The sequence below is a fragment of the Podarcis liolepis genome (genome assembly GCF_965112155.1).
Source record: "Podarcis liolepis genome assembly, chromosome: 6".
NCBI classification, from domain to species: domain Eukaryota; kingdom Metazoa; phylum Chordata; class Lepidosauria; order Squamata; family Lacertidae; genus Podarcis; species Podarcis liolepis.
The window spans coordinates 78,258,333-78,276,492 of NC_139559.1; the positions used below are offsets into that span (position 1 = coordinate 78,258,333).

At 41.7% G+C, this 18,160-nt stretch overlaps 1 protein-coding gene across 4 annotated transcripts; it reads left to right on the top strand.

Annotated features, from left to right (window-relative positions):
• Positions 1-430: 430 nt before the first annotated feature.
• RNPC3 (RNA binding region (RNP1, RRM) containing 3) lies at positions 431-18,160 on the top strand. 4 transcript variants are annotated; one of them, XM_083511161.1, is made up of 15 exons: positions 431-637; positions 3,020-3,067; positions 4,310-4,428; positions 5,261-5,344; positions 6,561-6,672; positions 8,288-8,356; positions 10,547-10,686; positions 11,803-11,928; positions 12,254-12,390; positions 12,529-12,696; positions 12,903-12,997; positions 13,082-13,140; positions 13,843-13,975; positions 15,124-15,204; positions 16,959-18,160. In XM_083511161.1, the coding sequence occupies exons 1-14, from the start codon at positions 467-469 to the stop codon at positions 15,196-15,198; spliced, it is 1,536 nt and encodes a 511-aa protein (XP_083367287.1). In that variant the 5' UTR covers positions 431-466; the 3' UTR covers positions 15,199-15,204; positions 16,959-18,160. The 4 variants fall into 4 exon arrangements, with proteins under 4 accessions (XP_083367287.1, XP_083367288.1, XP_083367286.1 ...); XM_083511162.1 differs by having other exon boundaries at positions 17,934-18,160; XM_083511160.1 differs by having other exon boundaries at positions 15,124-15,200.

Genomic DNA, 18,160 nt, shown 5'->3' on the forward strand with positions numbered 1-18,160 from the left:
CGACGTGAAGCCACTTCGCTTTACTACCGCCAGCACTTGAACACTACCGCCCACTGGGACCTCTCTTTCCCTTACAGCGCATGCCCAATCCAAAGGGCATCTAGAGAAACAGCTTAAACTTCCGGTGCTAAACTGAACGCAGGCATCCGCCATGAACACTCTGTGGGTATTATTAGACACTCTATAAACAACTTCTTTTTCTTCATCATCATCATCATCACTGCCACAGGCGAAAAGTCTTCCGCTCGTCTGCTATCAAAGGGCAAAGCAGCCCTCCATCTCGATTGAGTACCGCACTTCTTCGTCGAAAGAGCGACGGGACGGTCCCTTTGGTCCTCGCCCTCCTGAGAACGCCTTCACTCTCGCGAGGTTACCACTTCTCCCACCCGGTTCTCCGAGGTTTTCCTTCCCGGCGGCTGGCGTCAGGGGCTGCAGGGCGCATGCTCAGTCCGTGCGGCGAGGCGACATGGCGGCGCCCAGCTCGGAGCAGACGGCCCGGCCGCCGCGGCCGGGGAGAAGCGGGCGGATCCTGCTGGTGCGGCACCTCCCCGCCTCGCTGACGGCTTCGGAGAAGGAGAGCTTGCTGAGGCACTTCGGGGCCGCTTCCGTGCGGGTCCTGTCCGACCGCGGGAGGCTGGTAGGGAAGGCGCGGCTGGGGCGGGCGGCCGGGGCGTGAAATGCCGCCCTCGGGGGGCAGCCGCGGTGCCAGAGCCGCCTCTGGCGTTAGGCAGACGGAGGCAGCTGCCTCGGGCGGCAGAAGAAGCTTCTAAGGTTGCAGAACCAGTGCCTAAGCTAAACAAGCTCAGGGGTCAGCAAACCTTTTCAGCAGGGGGCCGGTCCACTGTCCCTCAGACCTTGTGGGGGGCCAGACTATATTTTTTGGGGGGAATGAACGAATTCCTGTGCCCCACATATAACCCAGAGATGGATTTTAAATAAAAGCACACGTTCTACTCATGTAAAAACACCAGGCAGGCCCCACAAATAACCCAGAGATAAATTTTAAATAATAGGACACATTCTACTCATGTAAAAACATGCTGATTCCCAGACCATCCCTGGGCCAGATTTAGAAGGCAATTGGGCAGGATCCAGCCCCCGGGCCTTAGTTTGCCTACCCATGGACTTGTGCCCCCCCCCCCATATGCTTCTTAATTGTATTTCAGTTCAACAATTACTTTGACAAAAGACATACTTTGTTATGTGCAAATGGCTTTAGCTACCATTAATTACCATATAGCCTATATTCAACGCAAAAAACAGCGACAATTTGTTGTTCACAAAGGACAGCTGGACATATTAAGGCCCCCATTACCTTCAGTAGCTGAGGGCCTCATCAAAGCTAAATCCAGCCCTGGGTAGAAGCCTCGGCAGAAGCAGTGTCGGTTTTGGCTGGAGCTGCGCATGACCTTGCGAGCATGCCCTGAGACCCCTGGGTATAGGGCGTTCTATAAATTCAATTAATGATAATAATAATTTCCCCCGGATTCGCCGCTTCTCTACCAGAATGTGGCAGGTGGAGAACCAGGGGCAGGAAGGTCAGGCGAGGTGGCGCTTCTTGTTTAGCCTTAAGCCTTGATAGGAACACCACCTATGCCACCCAGGGAGGTCCGCCTGGTGTCTTCACTGTACACCTTTAGGCGCCAGGTGAAAGCATTCCTCTCCAACAAGGCTTTTGGCTGATTGACATCTGATGCCCTTTTAAAATGTGTTCTGAAAGCGGGGGGGGGGGAGCGAGGATTATGGGGTTTTTTGTTTTTATTGCATGTTTTCTGTTTTGTTTTGTTTTTATATTGTGATCAGTGCCAGTCACATATAAGCTAAACAAACTATAGCTTAGGGCACCACTCTCTTAGGGGCCCCCCAAAAATGTAAAGAAAAAAACCTGGATGTACATTTCCAAAATATAAGATAAAAACAAATAAAATAAAACCTACATACAGCAACTGTGTTTTGTGTTGTGTAGGCTCCGATGATGTAAGTAATGAGCCCCGCCTGCTCCCTAAAATATCACTGGTTTGCTCATTTCTATATATAGGGTGCCTATATTCTGCATGGACTGGCTGCTTGGCAACTTATGCAAATGTCTTTAGATACCTATTAGGTCCATAAATTACCATATAGCATAAATTCATCACAAAAAAGCAACAATTTGTTGTTGAGAAAGGACAGCTGGACATATAAGAGGCCCCATTACCTTCAGTAGCTTAGGGCCTCAACAAACCTAAATCCGGCCCGGATTGTGATGTTAACGCGGAGAATGGACTTGAAATCTATGATTATAGGGCAGGGCACAAAAGTAATAAATAAATAATACTAACATACTTGTTGGTATGTGTGTGGATAGATAGATGGATATACACGCACACTTTGACCATTTGTTAACATCTGGCACATATATTTATTGTATCAAATTATAGACCACTTGCTTTAAAATAGTAATACAATAATAATAATAATGACCTCAAAGTGTTGTGTGATAAAGAGTTAAAAATAAAATACAATGGCCAGTGTGGCGTTGCACACTAAACCAAATGTTGGGTTAGTTCAGCAGCAGAAAGGACCAGGGAGGAGCAAAGTGTCTGGGAGCTTCTCTTTTGGAGCCTGCTCACAAAGCCAAGTTTCTTCTGTTTTCGTGCCTGCTTATATTAAGAGTGCCATGCAAAGCGGCTCAAGATATATCTACAAATGTCTATGAGTAACCTCTACTCAGAATGCAGAGCAGCGTAAAGTGGCAATCAGGTATTTACTGAAAACTAGGAAACTGGTTAAATAGGGGATTCAGAGCTGGTTAGAAAACTGGACTCAAAAAGTACTGATTCCACGTCTTAGACTCTTTCTTGGTGTTCCAGTTCTAACAAGGGGAGGAGAAAGAAAGATGGTTGCCCTTCCTGCTTTGCCTTTAGGTGCAGCCACATTCACGTTTAAAATTCTGCAATACATTGGATAATTTGTGTGTTAATGTTCTCTCTGCTTATATTGGAAATTCAACGTTTGGCATGTTCTTTCCCCCACTCAGAAACATACTGCTTTTGCTACTTTTCCGAATGAAAATGCAGCTACTCAGGTGTGTATTTGAGACCATTACAGATCTTCTTTCTTTTATTTCTTTATTTCTTTTCTGCTGTAGTGTTCTATGGCTGTAGGTCAAGATGTTTGCCTTTCAATACAGAAACAAAGTGTTGAAGATAAGTCTAAGGCTGCAGTCTTAACCCTGCTTACCTGGGGAGTAAACCCCATTGATTTCGATGAGATTTATTTCTGAGGATTGGGTTGTAAGGCTGTGATTGTTTGCATATCTACTTAGAATAAACTCCATTAAGATTGGAGGGAGGACTTGCATTAGAGCATTCATGCCTGGATAAGTTTCCTCCAAAATGCTTTAGATAATTATATATTTAGGTGTTGTTAGAAAACAGCAAGCACACTTTAGCAAATGAATATTAACTGTTAGCATAAAGGCAACAGTGTATGGTACTGATGACTGTGTGTACATATTAGATGCTAATATTAAAACAGGTCTGCTTAACTTGTAAATGTGCAAATGCAGGCTACCCGCTAAGTGTTCAAGACTGTAGAGCAGACTTCCTCAACCTCGGCCCTCCAGATATTTTGCGACTACAGTTCCCATCATCCCTGACCACTGGTCCTGCTAGCTAGGGATCATGGCAGTTGTAGGCCAAAAACATCTAGAGGGCCCAGTCTGAGGAAGCCTGCTGTAGAGAAACAGAAAATATATTGAGTTGCTTAGCTTTATATTTTACAGCTCTTTCTGTATTAAGATGACAGACATTCTGTTGTCATCTTAACTTTGCCTCTCTTAACTTCTATCGTCTATCTAACTTAAAAGTGTAAAATCCTTGGAGTAGGAAATTTATAAAAGATATGGATAAGATATCTATAAGTAACTTACATTATCGGAACAGAAGTATAAGTTTCAGTGTCCAGTTCAAGAACTGGCAAGAAAGCAATTAAATCCCATAGTCATTAACAGTGCAATTTTCTGCATGTGTAGCAAGACTTTTCTGCAATGAGAAGTAATTCTCACTGATTTTCAGCATGCCTTTCTCGCTGGTAAGTTGGTATAAAATTGTAGGCAACGGTCGGGACATTATCCATTTTGGTCATTAAGAGGGATTAAATGGAAAGGTATTGCTCTTCCCCCAAACAAACTTTCTATCCGTGTTACTTAGTTTTTAGGCAAAGTAAATTGCAAGAGGGGAGAAGAAAGGAATAAACTGAGACGTTGATGGGTCAGAGTGCATATTAAATGTTAGTTGATTTAACTGCATGTTGTGTTCAATTGAAGGCTTTATCGAGATTGCATCAGCTGAACCTTCTAGGCCACACTCTGGTAGTTGAATATGCAAAGGACCAAGACAGTGTTTGTGCACTTAGTCAATCTTCTGAAAGCGAGAAGGACAAAAGGTATGTAGATGCTTCTGTATTTTCAAATTCAGTGGGCTTATAAAATATTTCTAAGATTCTTGAAAGTATTTTCCAAAAACTCCTTCAAACTTTGCTGTGGTGGATCCAGGAGGATCCAGGTTGTTTCTTCAGATCCCATTGTATTAATACTGTAGATCTGAAGTGCAAGAAGTAAGTACTGGTGAATACAGTAGGACTTCCAAGTAAGTGGGGTTCGGATTACAGCCTTATTTAGGCTAGGTTCCTGTGGTTACATAGCAGATATGCTTTTCCACTCCATTTTTACTGTGTGACCATCATACTGGGGAGACCTTGACACATTCAAAGATAAATTTTGGTCAGATTGTCTGGGACTGGAGAAGTTAGGAGTTCTGCCACAAAGACAATTCTGTTTTTTTTTTCCTTCACTGAGCAAACATAGGAAGGGAAGAGAACTGAACAGAATCAAAAATACAGATTTTTACATATATGGTTCATCTTATTCACCACCTTTATTGGAATATAAATTACAGCTACCTCACAGAATTCAACAACTGAACAAAATAGATTTGAGTGGGGATTCATATTTATGAGCCAAAATTGGAGTTATGACTTCATAGAAACTGCCATATCTAGTCATTTATATTGTGTTATGTTTACCCCTATTACTATTGTCCTTCATTTGGCATATTTTCCAAATAGATGTTGCACAAGTAAAGAATGAACAACAACAAATTTTCTTGGTGACTTTTTTTTAATGCACTTTGTGTCCAAACACAGTGGCGTTCATTTACAGTTAGGGTTATTTCAACATACCGCATAATGTAGTAGATTGCTCTTGTGTGTGTTTTAGCCTTGAAGAACCAGTGAAAGAAGAGAAAGAACAGAAAGATCTAGGCTGCCTCAAGATAGAAAGTGGAATTGCTCCTAGCCATGGGTTAGTACTTGAGTTCTGATTTTGTATACAAAAATTGTTGTTGAATCCTAGCCTTTAAACCATTTGTGAACATGTTTAGGCAAACATATGAGAGACCAGTAATATTTTCTTAGCTTGGTTTCCAAGAATAAATCACATCATCTCTGTTCCTACAATTATATCACTACCCTTTTCTTAGTACAGTGGTGCCTCGCAAGACGAAATTAATTCGTTCCGCGAGTTTTTTCGTCTTGCGAATTTTTCGTCTTGCGAAGCACGGTGTCGGAAAAGTTTTGGAAAAGCTTCAAAAATCGCCAAAAACCTCAAAAAAGGCTACCACACCACGTTCTATGAGTTGCTCCTCGAAGTCAAGTTGCAACTGTATTAACGGTGTTAAGAAAAAGGAAACAAACTTGCAAAAAACGCAAGACGTTTTCGTCTTGCGAAGCAAGCCCATAGGGAAATTCGTCTTGCGAAGCAGCTCAAAAACCGCAAAACCCTTTCGTCTAGCGAGTTTTTGGTCTTGCAAGGCATTTGTCTTGCGGGGCACCACTGTACGTTTTTTTCCTGCTTCTGATTAAAACAGAAGTAGCTAACCTGTAGTTTGTCAGATGCTGTTTACCTCCAATTCCCGTTGCCCCCAGTCAGTAAGCAATAGTTCAGAGTGCAGCAACATTGGGAGAACCAATGTTAGATACTTGCATGGATGTGGAACTTTCAGCAGATGTGATAAGCAACAGAGCAGATTTGTGTGCTAAAAAGATTGCCACACTTAGTTTTCTGAGGGCTCCACAAACCTCTGTCTGCAGATATTTGTTGCCTGTCACTATTATTGTATATGGATTGGTATTTAAGAGCTACTACGAGTGTGTAGCAGCTTGCTCACACACATTTTTTCCTACTGCGTATTTGCATTGAGTAAGGGTTAGGCCAGGTGACCTCCCAGTTCTATGATCAACATGCTTTTGAAATTCCCTTTAGTTTCAAATGTCTCCTGTAGTGTTGGGAGCTGCTGTTCAACCAAGAGAAGCATTACAATCCCGTGGTTGGTAAATATTTTCATTAATCCCTAGATATCATGGAATCAGTCTCTCATGTTTCAGAATTCCTGGTATGTGAGCTAGGGCTTTCTTTGTTTGGTGCTTTTAAACTCTAAATATTGAACTCTTCTGCATAGTGAAGCTTTTTTTTAAATAGGTTTGAATTGTTTCTAAGGTTGGTTTGTTTCCCCTCACAGGTTAACTTTCCCTATAAATTCTTGCCTCAAATATCGATACCCCCCACCTTCCAGTACAATCCTAGCCAACATAGCAAATGCCTTGGCAAGTGTGCCTAAGTTTTATGTGCAGGTAAGTGTAAATCCTCGTCCCCAACCTAAATTCAATACATAAACCCTATACTAGTATGGGATTACTAGTATGGTATTGCCAAATTGTTATTTTAAGCAGCTGTAAATTATTGACTAGGGCTTATGTCCTGTATCTGCTTCTTTGAAATAAACTCCATTGATCTCAGTGGGACTTACTTTTGTATAGGATTCTGCTGTAAATGTTGCATCACTCCACTCCTATTTGAGTTTGTAGTGGCATCAATTAATTTGAAAGTGACTGCAAAGGAGCTCACAAAGACTTTCAGCATGAGTTATTGGATCACCTTTAGCAGTAAGAATATTTTTAGTATGTTCTCATAAGCACTGTTTTCAGCCATCAGCTATGGTCTGAAGGCACCATACAGCTACCACCTTGCTCAAATATATGCATGCCTGTCAGTGCCAGTACTGGCTTTTGGGTCACATGTGTGCCATCGTGGATTCCATGGCAGAAGTAGGTAAGGTATGCGTGTTCATTGCAGAATCTAGGGGTGGTTTTGCTCCGTGTCTTAAATGACAAATCACATGGTTCTTTAAATTTTCTTTCCAATAATTTTTTTTAAAGGCCAAACTTCTAGTCCATATTGTTAGATGCTTGAAAGTATGTAACCATGTTTTCAAATATGTCCAAACTAGTTGATATTGTTTTACTGCCTAGGTCAAGATTTTACACTGTTTCTGTTATAATTGTTGTACATATATCTCCCTGTATTGCCAAATTATTTTATCTCAGTATCCCATCTCCCTGTGAGAAAAAAGTCCTTAAATAAATCACATTAGGTAGATATATTAAATCTAGTTCTGTCTGGCAAGCACAACTTGTTATAACTTGTAGAATTATTCATTTTTTATGGTTCCAAAATTTTATGTCATGTATTCTACTCACTATTGATGCAGAGTAGAACTCCAAAGTATAGTTAGCAGAGTAAAAACTTAAATACGTTGCAAGATTCCCAAAAAATAGACCAGAGGCATTTCATCCAGCAGAACGTTACTGCTACCAAAGGCAAATGAGCATAATGGTCACAAATCTAATACATTCAGGATTGGCACTGTCCATAAGAAATCCAGTTGCAGCAGACTTCACTTAAACTTACAATAACTTATAATAAGACTAAACCTTAACACTAAGCATACTATGTACAGAACACCACACCCAGGCTCCTTCTGGCCTCTTATTATAGTCAGCATGACCTTGACAGAAAGAGATAAGAGAACCAGTTTAAGCCAGCTGTATGCAGCTTCTCTGAAGGAATAACCCAAACATCATGAACCTTCTGCTTGTTTCTTTCTTTCTGCTTGTTTCTTTCACTTGAATTAATTAGAATAGGAAAGAGCTCTACACATCAGATCAATACTTTCTGTACTAAGAAATGAAAAGTGACATTTTAATCTTCAGATGAAACATTTCCTGCCCATTAGCTATGGCAAATATAAAACCATTATAAAATACGCAACAAGTTTGGTTTATGTGGGATACTTGAACGGTTGTGGCAAGGATAATATTCGTCCCATGACAATTAATGGCATGTTTACTTAAGTATTCATCTTTGAGTACTTGGAGAAGATGCTAAGTTGCTCTGGTTATCTTTCAGGTTTTGCATCTTATGAACAAAATGAATCTTCCCCCTCCCTTTGGGCCAGTTACTCCTCGACCTCCTATGGTATGAAACTGTTATTACTTGAAGCACTGTGAATAAATGCAACATTGTACAGTGGTACCTCGGGTTACAAACACTTTGGGTTGCAGACTCCGCTAACCCAGAAGTAGTACCTCGGGTTAAGAACTTTACCTCAGGATGAGAACAGAAATCATGTGTCAGTGGCCATGGGAGGCCCATTAGCTAAAGTGGTACCTCAGGTTAAGAACGGTTTCAGGTTAAGAATGGACCTTTGGAACAAATTAAGTTTGTAACCAGAGGTACCACTGTATTTATAGTTTTAAGATGCCCCTTTCTTTAGCATTTTTGGCTAGGATGCAAGTAGGAGTGTGAACCTAGTGGCATTTTTGGCTTTCCCCCCTTGAACAGCTGATTATCATGCCATATCAAACTACTTTTGCAACTCCTCAGTTAGAAGTGTCACTCCATCTTTGGGTCCTGTTCTTCATTATCACGTGGACCATAAAAGGTGTGCTTTGAAAAATATAATGGGAATTTCCTATCATTACTGAAATATAAGTTCAACATATTGAGTTGTATATTGACTCTTCTCAGAAGAAGAAGAGATGCAATTGATGTAGTCAAACTCTGTACTCGAGATCTGCTAAAGCATATTGCCCATCCCTCACAACAGCTGAATCTGCACTTTACATTGTGGTTGCCCCACGTTCTGTTGGTACAATGGTGGGATAAATTGTACCATAAATATTCTTAACCTTGTTCTTTCCTCAGTCTCCACTCTTGACCTATATTTCCTGGTTGTGCTGCAGGAGTGATGCAGTAGCTATGGCCTTTTGTCCAAACCCTTTCTTATCACTGCCCACAAGAGGGTATGTGATAATCTACTGTAATTTTCGCTCCATAACACGCAGTTTTTTGCTCCTAGAAAGTAAGGGAAAATGCCTGTGCATGTTACGGAGTGAATGCACTCGACCGGAGCCATGGCTGCCGTCAGTCAAGCAAAGCGGAGCCGCTTGCAGGGCTCTGCACGGCTCTAGCTTTGCTTGCTTTACAGCCAGGAGGAGGGGGAGGAGCTGAGGAGGAGGGAGGGAAGGAGAGCCATGCCAGCAAAGCGGGCAGCAGCCGCTTACACGCGAGGAGGGACAGACGGGAGCCATAGCAAGCCGGGAGAAGGCAGGCGCTTTTAAAGTAGCCGGCAACAGCTGCTGCAGCCTCAGCTAGCAAAGGTCCCAGCGCTCTCTAAATGGAGCAATGAGGCTGCAGAGGGACAGGAGGGCTTGGATCAGGAAGGATAAAGTTTAAGCAACCAGCAGCAAAAAAACCCCAAAACCAACCTGGAGCTCTGAGCCACGAGCAGTGAAAACCAGGAAGTAAAAGAAAAGGCTATCCCCCGCTTCTCAGCTGTTTTCAGGCAGGATAGATTTGAGCATTGTCTGGGTCCTAGTGCCCCTACTGCTTTTTGTTGCTGCTTATTGCTGCTGGTGGCTGCTTATCACTCAAACTGAACCTGATACCAGTAGCCACCTGTACAAACAAAGTAGAAGGCTGCAAGGAGGAGAGCTTTTACACAGCTAATGGCAAATCCCCTGCAATCCAAGTCCTCCTCACTTGCTCAAATCTATTCTGCCTCAAAACAAGGAACAGAAGAAAAAGGCTGCAAACTGTTAAATGGAGAAAACCCCAGGCACAGGGCAAATACCTTAAGTATACCTTTAAAGCCACAGTGCTCTTTCCCTCCCTGCTCAGCTCGCAGAAAAGCTGCTTCTCCACCCACCCCACGCGTGCTCCTTATCCCTTGAGTGCTTTTCCTTCCCTCCCCACTTAAAACGTGGTTACAAAGCACGGATCCACATGGATCCTCAGGATTTTTGCACTGGGTCACCCCAAACTCACCATCAGATCACATGTCTGTGGCCACAGCATTAACCACAAAAATCATACATCTACTGTTTCATTTAGAATATTTTTTTCTTGTTTTCCTCCTCTAAAAACTACATGCGTGTTATGGTCAGGTGCGTGTTATAGAGCGAAAAATACGGTAATGTCAAAAACTAGACTGTGGTGCAGAACACTTGCTTGTTGAGTACTGTATATATATTCTCTCTCTCTCTCTCTCTCTCTCTCTCTCTCTCACACACACACACACACACACACACACACTTACACACATTTGCATTTGAACTGTTAACAACTGAAATACCAAAAAGGTTGTACATTTTATTCTTCCTTTAGTATGAAGAGTATATCCCTTTACCCCCTCCCATTCCTCCTCTGCCTCCTGAGGAACCTCCTTTGCCTGAAGAGGAGGACAGCCAGGACTCGAGCAAAGATGAATCTGAGTATGAAAGTGCTGATGAAGAGGAAAAAGAAAGGTTAGTGATATTTTGTAGCCTGCTGCTCCCTGCGTAAAAGTTGGTGTCCTTGTTTTTCTCTGCCTGCAAAGAGTTAGTGATATTTTGCAGTCGAAGAAGAAGACGAAGCAGCCGCCACCCACCTGGCTGGGTTTCCACAGCCACTCTGGGTGGCTCCCAACAAAATAAAACTGTAAAAGTTAGCAAATAGTTAAACTATGGGATTGGAACCCATAGTTTAGGAATTACCTGTGCCTTAGTAATCAATGTCTCTGTCTCTTTCTCTCTTGAATACATAGCAGTAACATAGAAGCCCACTTTAGTACCAGCTAGATTTCTTTTAACAAGCAGTAAATATATTTTCAACTAATTTTAAACCTTGCTAAAAGTATTTCAAAAGTATATTTTAACCATAATTGAGTATCAAGGTAGGGTTGTTGTTTTGTTTTGTTTTTTTAAAAAAATACTCTTTTCTTAAAATAGTGCATTTTGTGTGGTGCTTCCGGCAAATAGTTACATCTCGTATCCATTAAATATATATCCCCAAAGCTTTTGGCCTTGCCCTTGAGGACCTATAGAGCATGGAATCAACTGATGTAATTCAGAGAAATGAATAGGTAGGGAAAGCATACCTCAGCCTTAACTTGATAGGGGTTAATTTGGTCTGTAGACCCTTCAAAATTGATCTCAATTTCAGATGCCCCCTTCTTCCCATCCCTTTCTTATAGCAAGTTTAGATCTGAGAAATAGCCTCTTCCCTTCGTGTGTGGTGAGGTTTGAGCTTCACTGGACTTCATCAGCACATTATCTTTCAGAGAAACTGAAACCAAAGGAGACAGCTGCTCTGGCTGCTCCTTCTCTTTCATTTACCAGACTCTTCTTAGGGCAGTGGTGTGTGTTTCCCAATCAGTTCTCCCCAGTTCTCCATCTACCAGGGTTCAGAGTGGAAGAAATGGCAGAGTAGTCAACATCACCTTGTCTGCAGCAGGCATCTACTAAATAGAGTCTTCTTTTAAAAGCCAAACTCTAAAACCCTGAGGGCGGGAGGTTTGTTTCATTGATAAGTTTAACTCTCCCCCCATATTTTCTGTTGAAATGCTTTTTTCCAATAAAGTATTCAATGTGTTAATAATTCAGATTTACAAAGTTGATGGAATTGGCAACCCTCCAACCCAAACGACGGATCCCAACAAAGCCGCACCGTACAAGAAAAAAGAGAAAGATCAAAGACTTATTAAATGTCTCCCAGCTTGCTTCCCACAGGTATGGATATATGAGTATTGAATGTGGATGATTGCTATGTAATGAGTACATGGATATCTTGAGAAATTACCTGACTGAACTGTCAGAAATATTCAGCAAGTAAAAATATAGATTGTCCAGCGGTGTGATTGTATATAGCACTATATTGTAAGAAAAAAACAGTATTACCAGAATATTGCTTGCAACTCTTACCTGTAACGTGCTTAGCAACCCTTTTTGCAACCCCTTTAAAGAAATGTAAAATCATTAAGGAGTAAACAATTCTGTGCATAATCTTTCTTGTAAAGAAGCTTTAAACGAAGTTTTATGATGTCTTTTTGAACAGCAATTTGCACCCAGCCCTGTCGCCTTCGGATGTGTTTGAGCAGCCGCACCCTGTAGGTCTCAAAAAAATTGAATTTCACATATCTTCAGAGAGCCCTGGCATTCTTCAGAAAAGCTTGGAGGAGCAGCATAACAATGGTATGCTGTGTGTGTCAACTAAAACGTGTTTATATGTACATGGATTGTAGCACGTTATCTTGTATTTAATTTGGTTGAGGTTACTTGTGTCTCAGGATCACGTCCCAACTAAACCTTCTCTGTGTTTAATTGTCTTAGACATCTATGCAGCCATTGATGAAATATCTGGTGAAGGGTTTGGAAAAATCTTACCTGCTCTCCGTTCCAGTCATAAAGAAGAGACAGAAGAGGAAGAAGAAGACGATGAAATACCTTCGGAATTTGTTTCTAAAAGAGAGCTAGAAAAAGGCAGAGTCTCCCATAAAGGTGATTTTATTACCATTAATTTTTTTTATGACACGCAATGAGGATGTTGCTTTATTTAAATGTGATGAGCTTGTTTGGCTATGTTGCTTAGTTGATTTGGGGTTTTTTCACATAAAATATACATTCTGTTGAGAATTAATTATTTAATTAAGCCTATTGGCTAAAGTGGAGATTACAGCTATATATTTTTTTTTTCTGTGCTCAAGAAATGGAAACTCTTGCTGTCTTCAGAAATTATGAGCCCGGTGAGCCAAATTGTAGAATTTACGTGAAGAATCTCTCTAAACAAGTTCAAGAAAGGGTAAGTGGGAATTGAGCAGAAAGTGTTTGGTTCCTTCCGCAGAAGTAGCTAACTCTTCCTGCTCTGCTTTTATTTAAATCCCAGGATTTGAAGTTTATCTTTGGAAGATACGTTGACTTTTCATCAGAAACTGAACGTATAATGTAAGTGATGGCTGGGTGACTTCTTCCGTAGGTTGAGCCGCTCTTGACTTGGTGAGCCAAATGATATATCCATGAACTTGTATGCTTCCACCTGTTTTCCAGCACCCTTTTTAATGAAAGACTATAGTGAGGATCATAGAGGATAATGAAACATTATGATTGAGAGCAGCAGGGTGGGCATCGGGAGGGCCTATACCACCTGTGGCAATAGAGAGAGAGAAGAAGCCACCGGGGTGTGGAAGGAGAAAGTTGAGTCAAAGAAATGTGGCCGAGAAAGTGAGATTGTGGGAAGGGATAAATTGTGCACTGGAAAAAAATAGGGCATGGAGAAAGGAATTAGGAGAATTGGGAAGATGGCTAAGGATGTTACAAAGGAGGGGTGTGGGAAAGAGAGTAGACATGTACCAACTGAGGATGCTGTTCTTTTAAGAGAACTGTAATTCTGTTACAGAATGTTGTTCTAGTAACAGAACTGCAATTTTATTCCATGGGTGCCACAGCTTGGGAAACTGAAATGTATAGTGATGTATCAGAAGATACCTGTTTTGTCAGAATCGGGCAAGAACCTGAGCAGGCTGTTTGTACAGCAGGACTCTTCTGTAGTCCTATTGAGAACTACTGAAACAAATCATGGCTCCTTCCTTCATCTGTTGCGATATGTACTGGGCAGCTGAAGCATTTACGTCTTGCAATTTATCCTAGGTTCGATATACGCTTAATGAAAGAAGGCCGTATGAAAGGACAAGCATTTGTTGGGCTTCCCAATGAAGGAGCAGCTGCAAAAGCTTTGAAAGAAGTCAATGGATATGTTTTATTTGACAAGCCTATGGTGGTCGTATCCTTTTCTTAAAATAAAGAAAAGCTTTCCATTTCATTTTCAGTTAAATATTGGGCCTGCTTTTAGAATCTTGCTTTTGGTAGCAAGGTTTCTTTGCAAATTATTTGTCCCCATTTAAATTGTAGGCAAACAGAAGACATGGTTGTTGCAGCGCAGGTGAGAGGGAGGGGAGCGAACCAGCTAGCAGAGTCCTTCACTCATTTGTCCTTTTCCTGTGTTCCTCAGTCCTCTCCACTGCCACCAAAGGAATACACTTATTTTCCTGGCTGCCTTCGCTAAAACAGCCCTCAAACGTTTGTCTCCTACGTAGTTCTCTGCAGCCAGCTTCTTGTACTTAGTTGAGTGGAACCCAGTGAAGTCATGAAGTGAAAATCAAGGCCAGGCACAGGCAAACTCTGCCCGTCCAGATGTTTGGGACTACAATTTCCATCATCCCCCAGCTAACAGGACCAGTGGTCAGGGATGATGGGAATTCTAGCCCCAAACATCAGGAGGGTCAAGGCAATCAAACCATCCACAAATTTTGTTTTTTGCTTTTAAAAAATGGAAAACCAGTTATTAAAACAGTTACTGGCCCATTTTGTGCATGACAGTGAGCCAGGGCTGGTGAACCTGTTGGACTCCCAACACACATCAGCCTCAGCCAACATGGCCAGTGGTCAGGAATGATGGGAGTCACAGTCCAGAAATAGCTGGAGGGGCCACAGCTCCCACCTCCGTAGTAAGCCATAGTCAGAAATAAACCATAGCTTATCATGAACAAAAGTGTACTAGTGCATGCTGCTCATTGTCTCCTGCTTCACACACACCCCTCCAACTCCACCCACCACTCCAGTCTCTTCTCCATTCCTCTTTCCGGCTCCACAATGTCTTGGTTCTGGTTGCATCAACACAGCAACAATTATTTTAACATCCATCTTTCTCTGCAGCACTAAGAAGGCAAAGTGAGGTAGATTTTTCTCCCATCTCCAGCTGAGGTGGTCTAACAAGCTTTTTTAGTTTTAATAAATAGAGATTAAGAAGTATCGTAATTTTGTGACGCTTTTGTGCCCCATAGTCTTTGTTTCTTGCATCCCCCAAAACCGCTTATAAATTGTTCTTGTTAACGCTTGCCATCAAGACTTTTATTCCTTAATAAAACCAAGCAATTTGCTCGATCTGCAAGACCAAAGCCGGATCCCAAAGAGGAAAGGAGAAAAGAGAAGGGGAGAAGACCCTGAAGGTAAGTAAACTCCCTTGTATTCCATTTTGCCCTCCTAACTTAAAAAAATGCGAAACACAGAGAGCATGGCTGCATTGCGTCTGAACTGGTAAACCTGACTTAGACTTGACTTAGAAAACTAGGTGGTGAGATGCGTTCCCTACTAGCCTCCTTCCTGGTGCGCCAGCTTTCGATGTGCAACAGGAATCTCCTTGTGTGAGCAACGTCCCATCAATGTGTCATCGAAGTGGTACAATCCAGACACAGGTTTGCTTTCCGGTGACAAACAGGCCTTGACCACCAACAGGAGCTGGTTTAAGAAAAGACTTCTAACTTCTGCTTGATCAACACAGCAGCACGTTTTTTTCTTTCTGGCTGAGATTTTTTTTAATAAATATAACTTTTTGCAATCATTGTGTCATCAGTTACAGAATGTCAGAGCGCAAACGAATTTGGCCTTTGGGCTCCTCTTCCACGGTTCTCCTAGAACTGTGGGGTCTCTGGCCCTTGATCTAAGATCAAGTTGTATGGCTGCTACAATCGCTTTGTTATCATTTATGATACTGCATGTTTTATGTTTGTAAACTGCCCCTAGGATTTTGTTTCTTGAAGATGCAATAACTAACAGCAGGTGGCCCTAGACGCAGATGCACATTCATTTTAAAAAAAGACACATCTAGCCAGTCGAGTATGCTTGTAGTATTGCAAATGACCATCTGGAAGCAAATCGGAGCGTTGGTTTTGAGTGTTTTCATCCGTATTTTCCAGTAATCGCAACGTTCGTTTTTGTTTACCATCCTGAATTGCTGATGGTCATAGACCGGGGGGGGGGGGGGGCTGGCAAATTGCAGGTTGAGCATGCTGCTGAAGTTTGACCTTTATAAATAAAATTGCATTCTGTTGTGTTACTGGCTTCCATAACCTTGTATCCTTTGCTAAAACGATTGTATAATTTCCATCAGTTGTTTGGCAAAAATAGCTACAGATGAAAATAATGTATCCATTGTATTGCAGTGTCTTTTTAAAGATGGATATTTCTTATTGCTGTGGTCCTGTAGCTTTGGTAGCCAGTCAGAAATTGTGCTTGCCTTCCTCCTCCTGAAGGGGGAGGGACAGATTTTCGTCTCTGACTTTCTTTGCCTCTGCATAACAGCAGAGGCAAGTTTCTGTCTCCTTCCAAGTTTGTCTCTCTCCAAGGATCAGTGCAAGATTGGGGGAATTCCTCTTTTTCTCCCCTCCCCTGATCTCACCAGAATAGCAAATGTGCAGCACAGTGCCATAAGCAGGAGATAGGCTCCACTCAAGGAATACGAATGTTACAAAAACCACTCTTTCCCGATTGGTTTTTATGCTTAAAAAAAGAGCAAAAGTAGCAGACAAAAGTTGTCTCATGATAAGTGGCCTCCTGCTGCATCATTTCCCAGAAAATATTTTTAAAGATATATTTGTTATGGCTGGGTAGCCAGCAGAATTGTAGCGGGACCATGCTAATACATTCTAGAGCTGGCTAACTTCTAGCAAAAACTACATTGGAGACAGAAATGCTTAGCTTTTGAGCATGGCAAAAAGCCAGAATTCTGGTGCATATTCTGGCATTGTACTGATCAAATAGTTAATACTATATTCTTTGTATTGGATTCAGAGCTGTTCTCCCGAGTTCCTGGTGCATTTGGTCTGAAGATTTAAAAATTGACCACTGTTTTAAAATAGGTAGTCTAAAGAATGAAAGCTGTAACAGAGAATAAAAGGATTAAACCGCATTCTGCTGTTCTTCTTTAGAAACATTCCTGCCTAAATACTGCAGTAATACTGTGTCATGCAAAGTGTATCCTTTCTTGCTGTATCCTTTTTTTGTATATATACATCTTTTTTTTTCTAGTAAAGGGTTCTGGTGTTCTCTTAGCATTGCGCTAGGTGGTCATCTAGCAGATCTCTAGTAATAGTTTGTTATTTTACTAAACATAGCCCCTGTTTGTTAACTTACCAGGGTACCCATGGAAGTTTATAGCCTTAAAATGTACTTTTAAAAAATTCCTCATACTAACAGTAGCGCAATTTTGGGCTGCCAGGCCTTCAGCAAGTGTAAACCTCTCTGCTTACGTTGGTAGAGTTTTAAATGCTGTTTACCAACTGAAGATCTGGCCTCAACTCTATATTTTTAACCGTCTTCCAATCTCATGGTGTCCAGAGGAAAACAGCAACACCTCCATAGCAAATACAGTATGCATCTTTAGCTGCTTTTTTGTAATCCTCCTTACTGGATAGAGAGCAGCAAGTGAAGCAGTATAAACGGAGCAAACTAAATTATCTTCTGCTTAGTCTTTCTTGCTGCTTTCTAATTTGTTCTCAGGGTAGCACATTACAGTAAAATACAGCTGTTCCAGAGACAGTTTTAGCCTTGGATCCCTTAGAACTCAAAACCACAGCCCTGCAAAAGGAAATGCTCTTTCCATTTACAAGAGGGGTCTGCATGGGTCCCATCCTGATGGGATGTTGCTAACTTTTTCCCTGCAGCCATCCCCTATTGCATTCCATACTCTTCCTAATGGTCCCCCAAACCCCTGGAACAGCTTTTGCTGGCCGTAGGGTGTTTTTGAGGGAAGACAGATTTGGTAAAAATTCCCTCCCTCTTTGCCCATAGCAGGAGCAGACTTTTGCTCACGAGCTCTCCGCCTTAGTTTTTCTTATTATCCAAACTTTTCAGCTTTCTACTTTAGAAATGTGTGTTTTCAATGCGCCTTTAAATCGTTCCAGGTTCGTTTTGAGTTCCCTGTCTTTCAAGCTCTGGGAAGAAGATGCACGGTCGGCCGAACTATTCAACAGTGCGTAAAAGCATTTAACATGCATTTAAAACACGACACAAATGTTCTGCTAACCTTAGGTGTGTTGTGTACTTTTAAACAATGGAAGACCTTCCAGCAAGTCACATAGTGGAGGTGGAAAATGTTTCAATTAAAGATCTAATAAATTATTCACTTTTG

Bases quoted from the DNA above. Each gene is read 5' to 3' on its own strand.
- RNPC3 (XM_083511161.1), top strand. From the start codon at position 467: ATGGCGGCGCCCAGCTCGGAGCAGACGGCCCGGCCGCCGCGGCCGGGG. The intron at 4,429-5,260 runs GTATGTAGATGC...TGTGTGTTTTAG, and splicing joins GAAAGCGAGAAGGACAAAAG to CCTTGAAGAACCAGTGAAAG. The intron at 6,673-8,287 runs GTAAGTGTAAAT...GTTATCTTTCAG, and splicing joins TGCCTAAGTTTTATGTGCAG to GTTTTGCATCTTATGAACAA.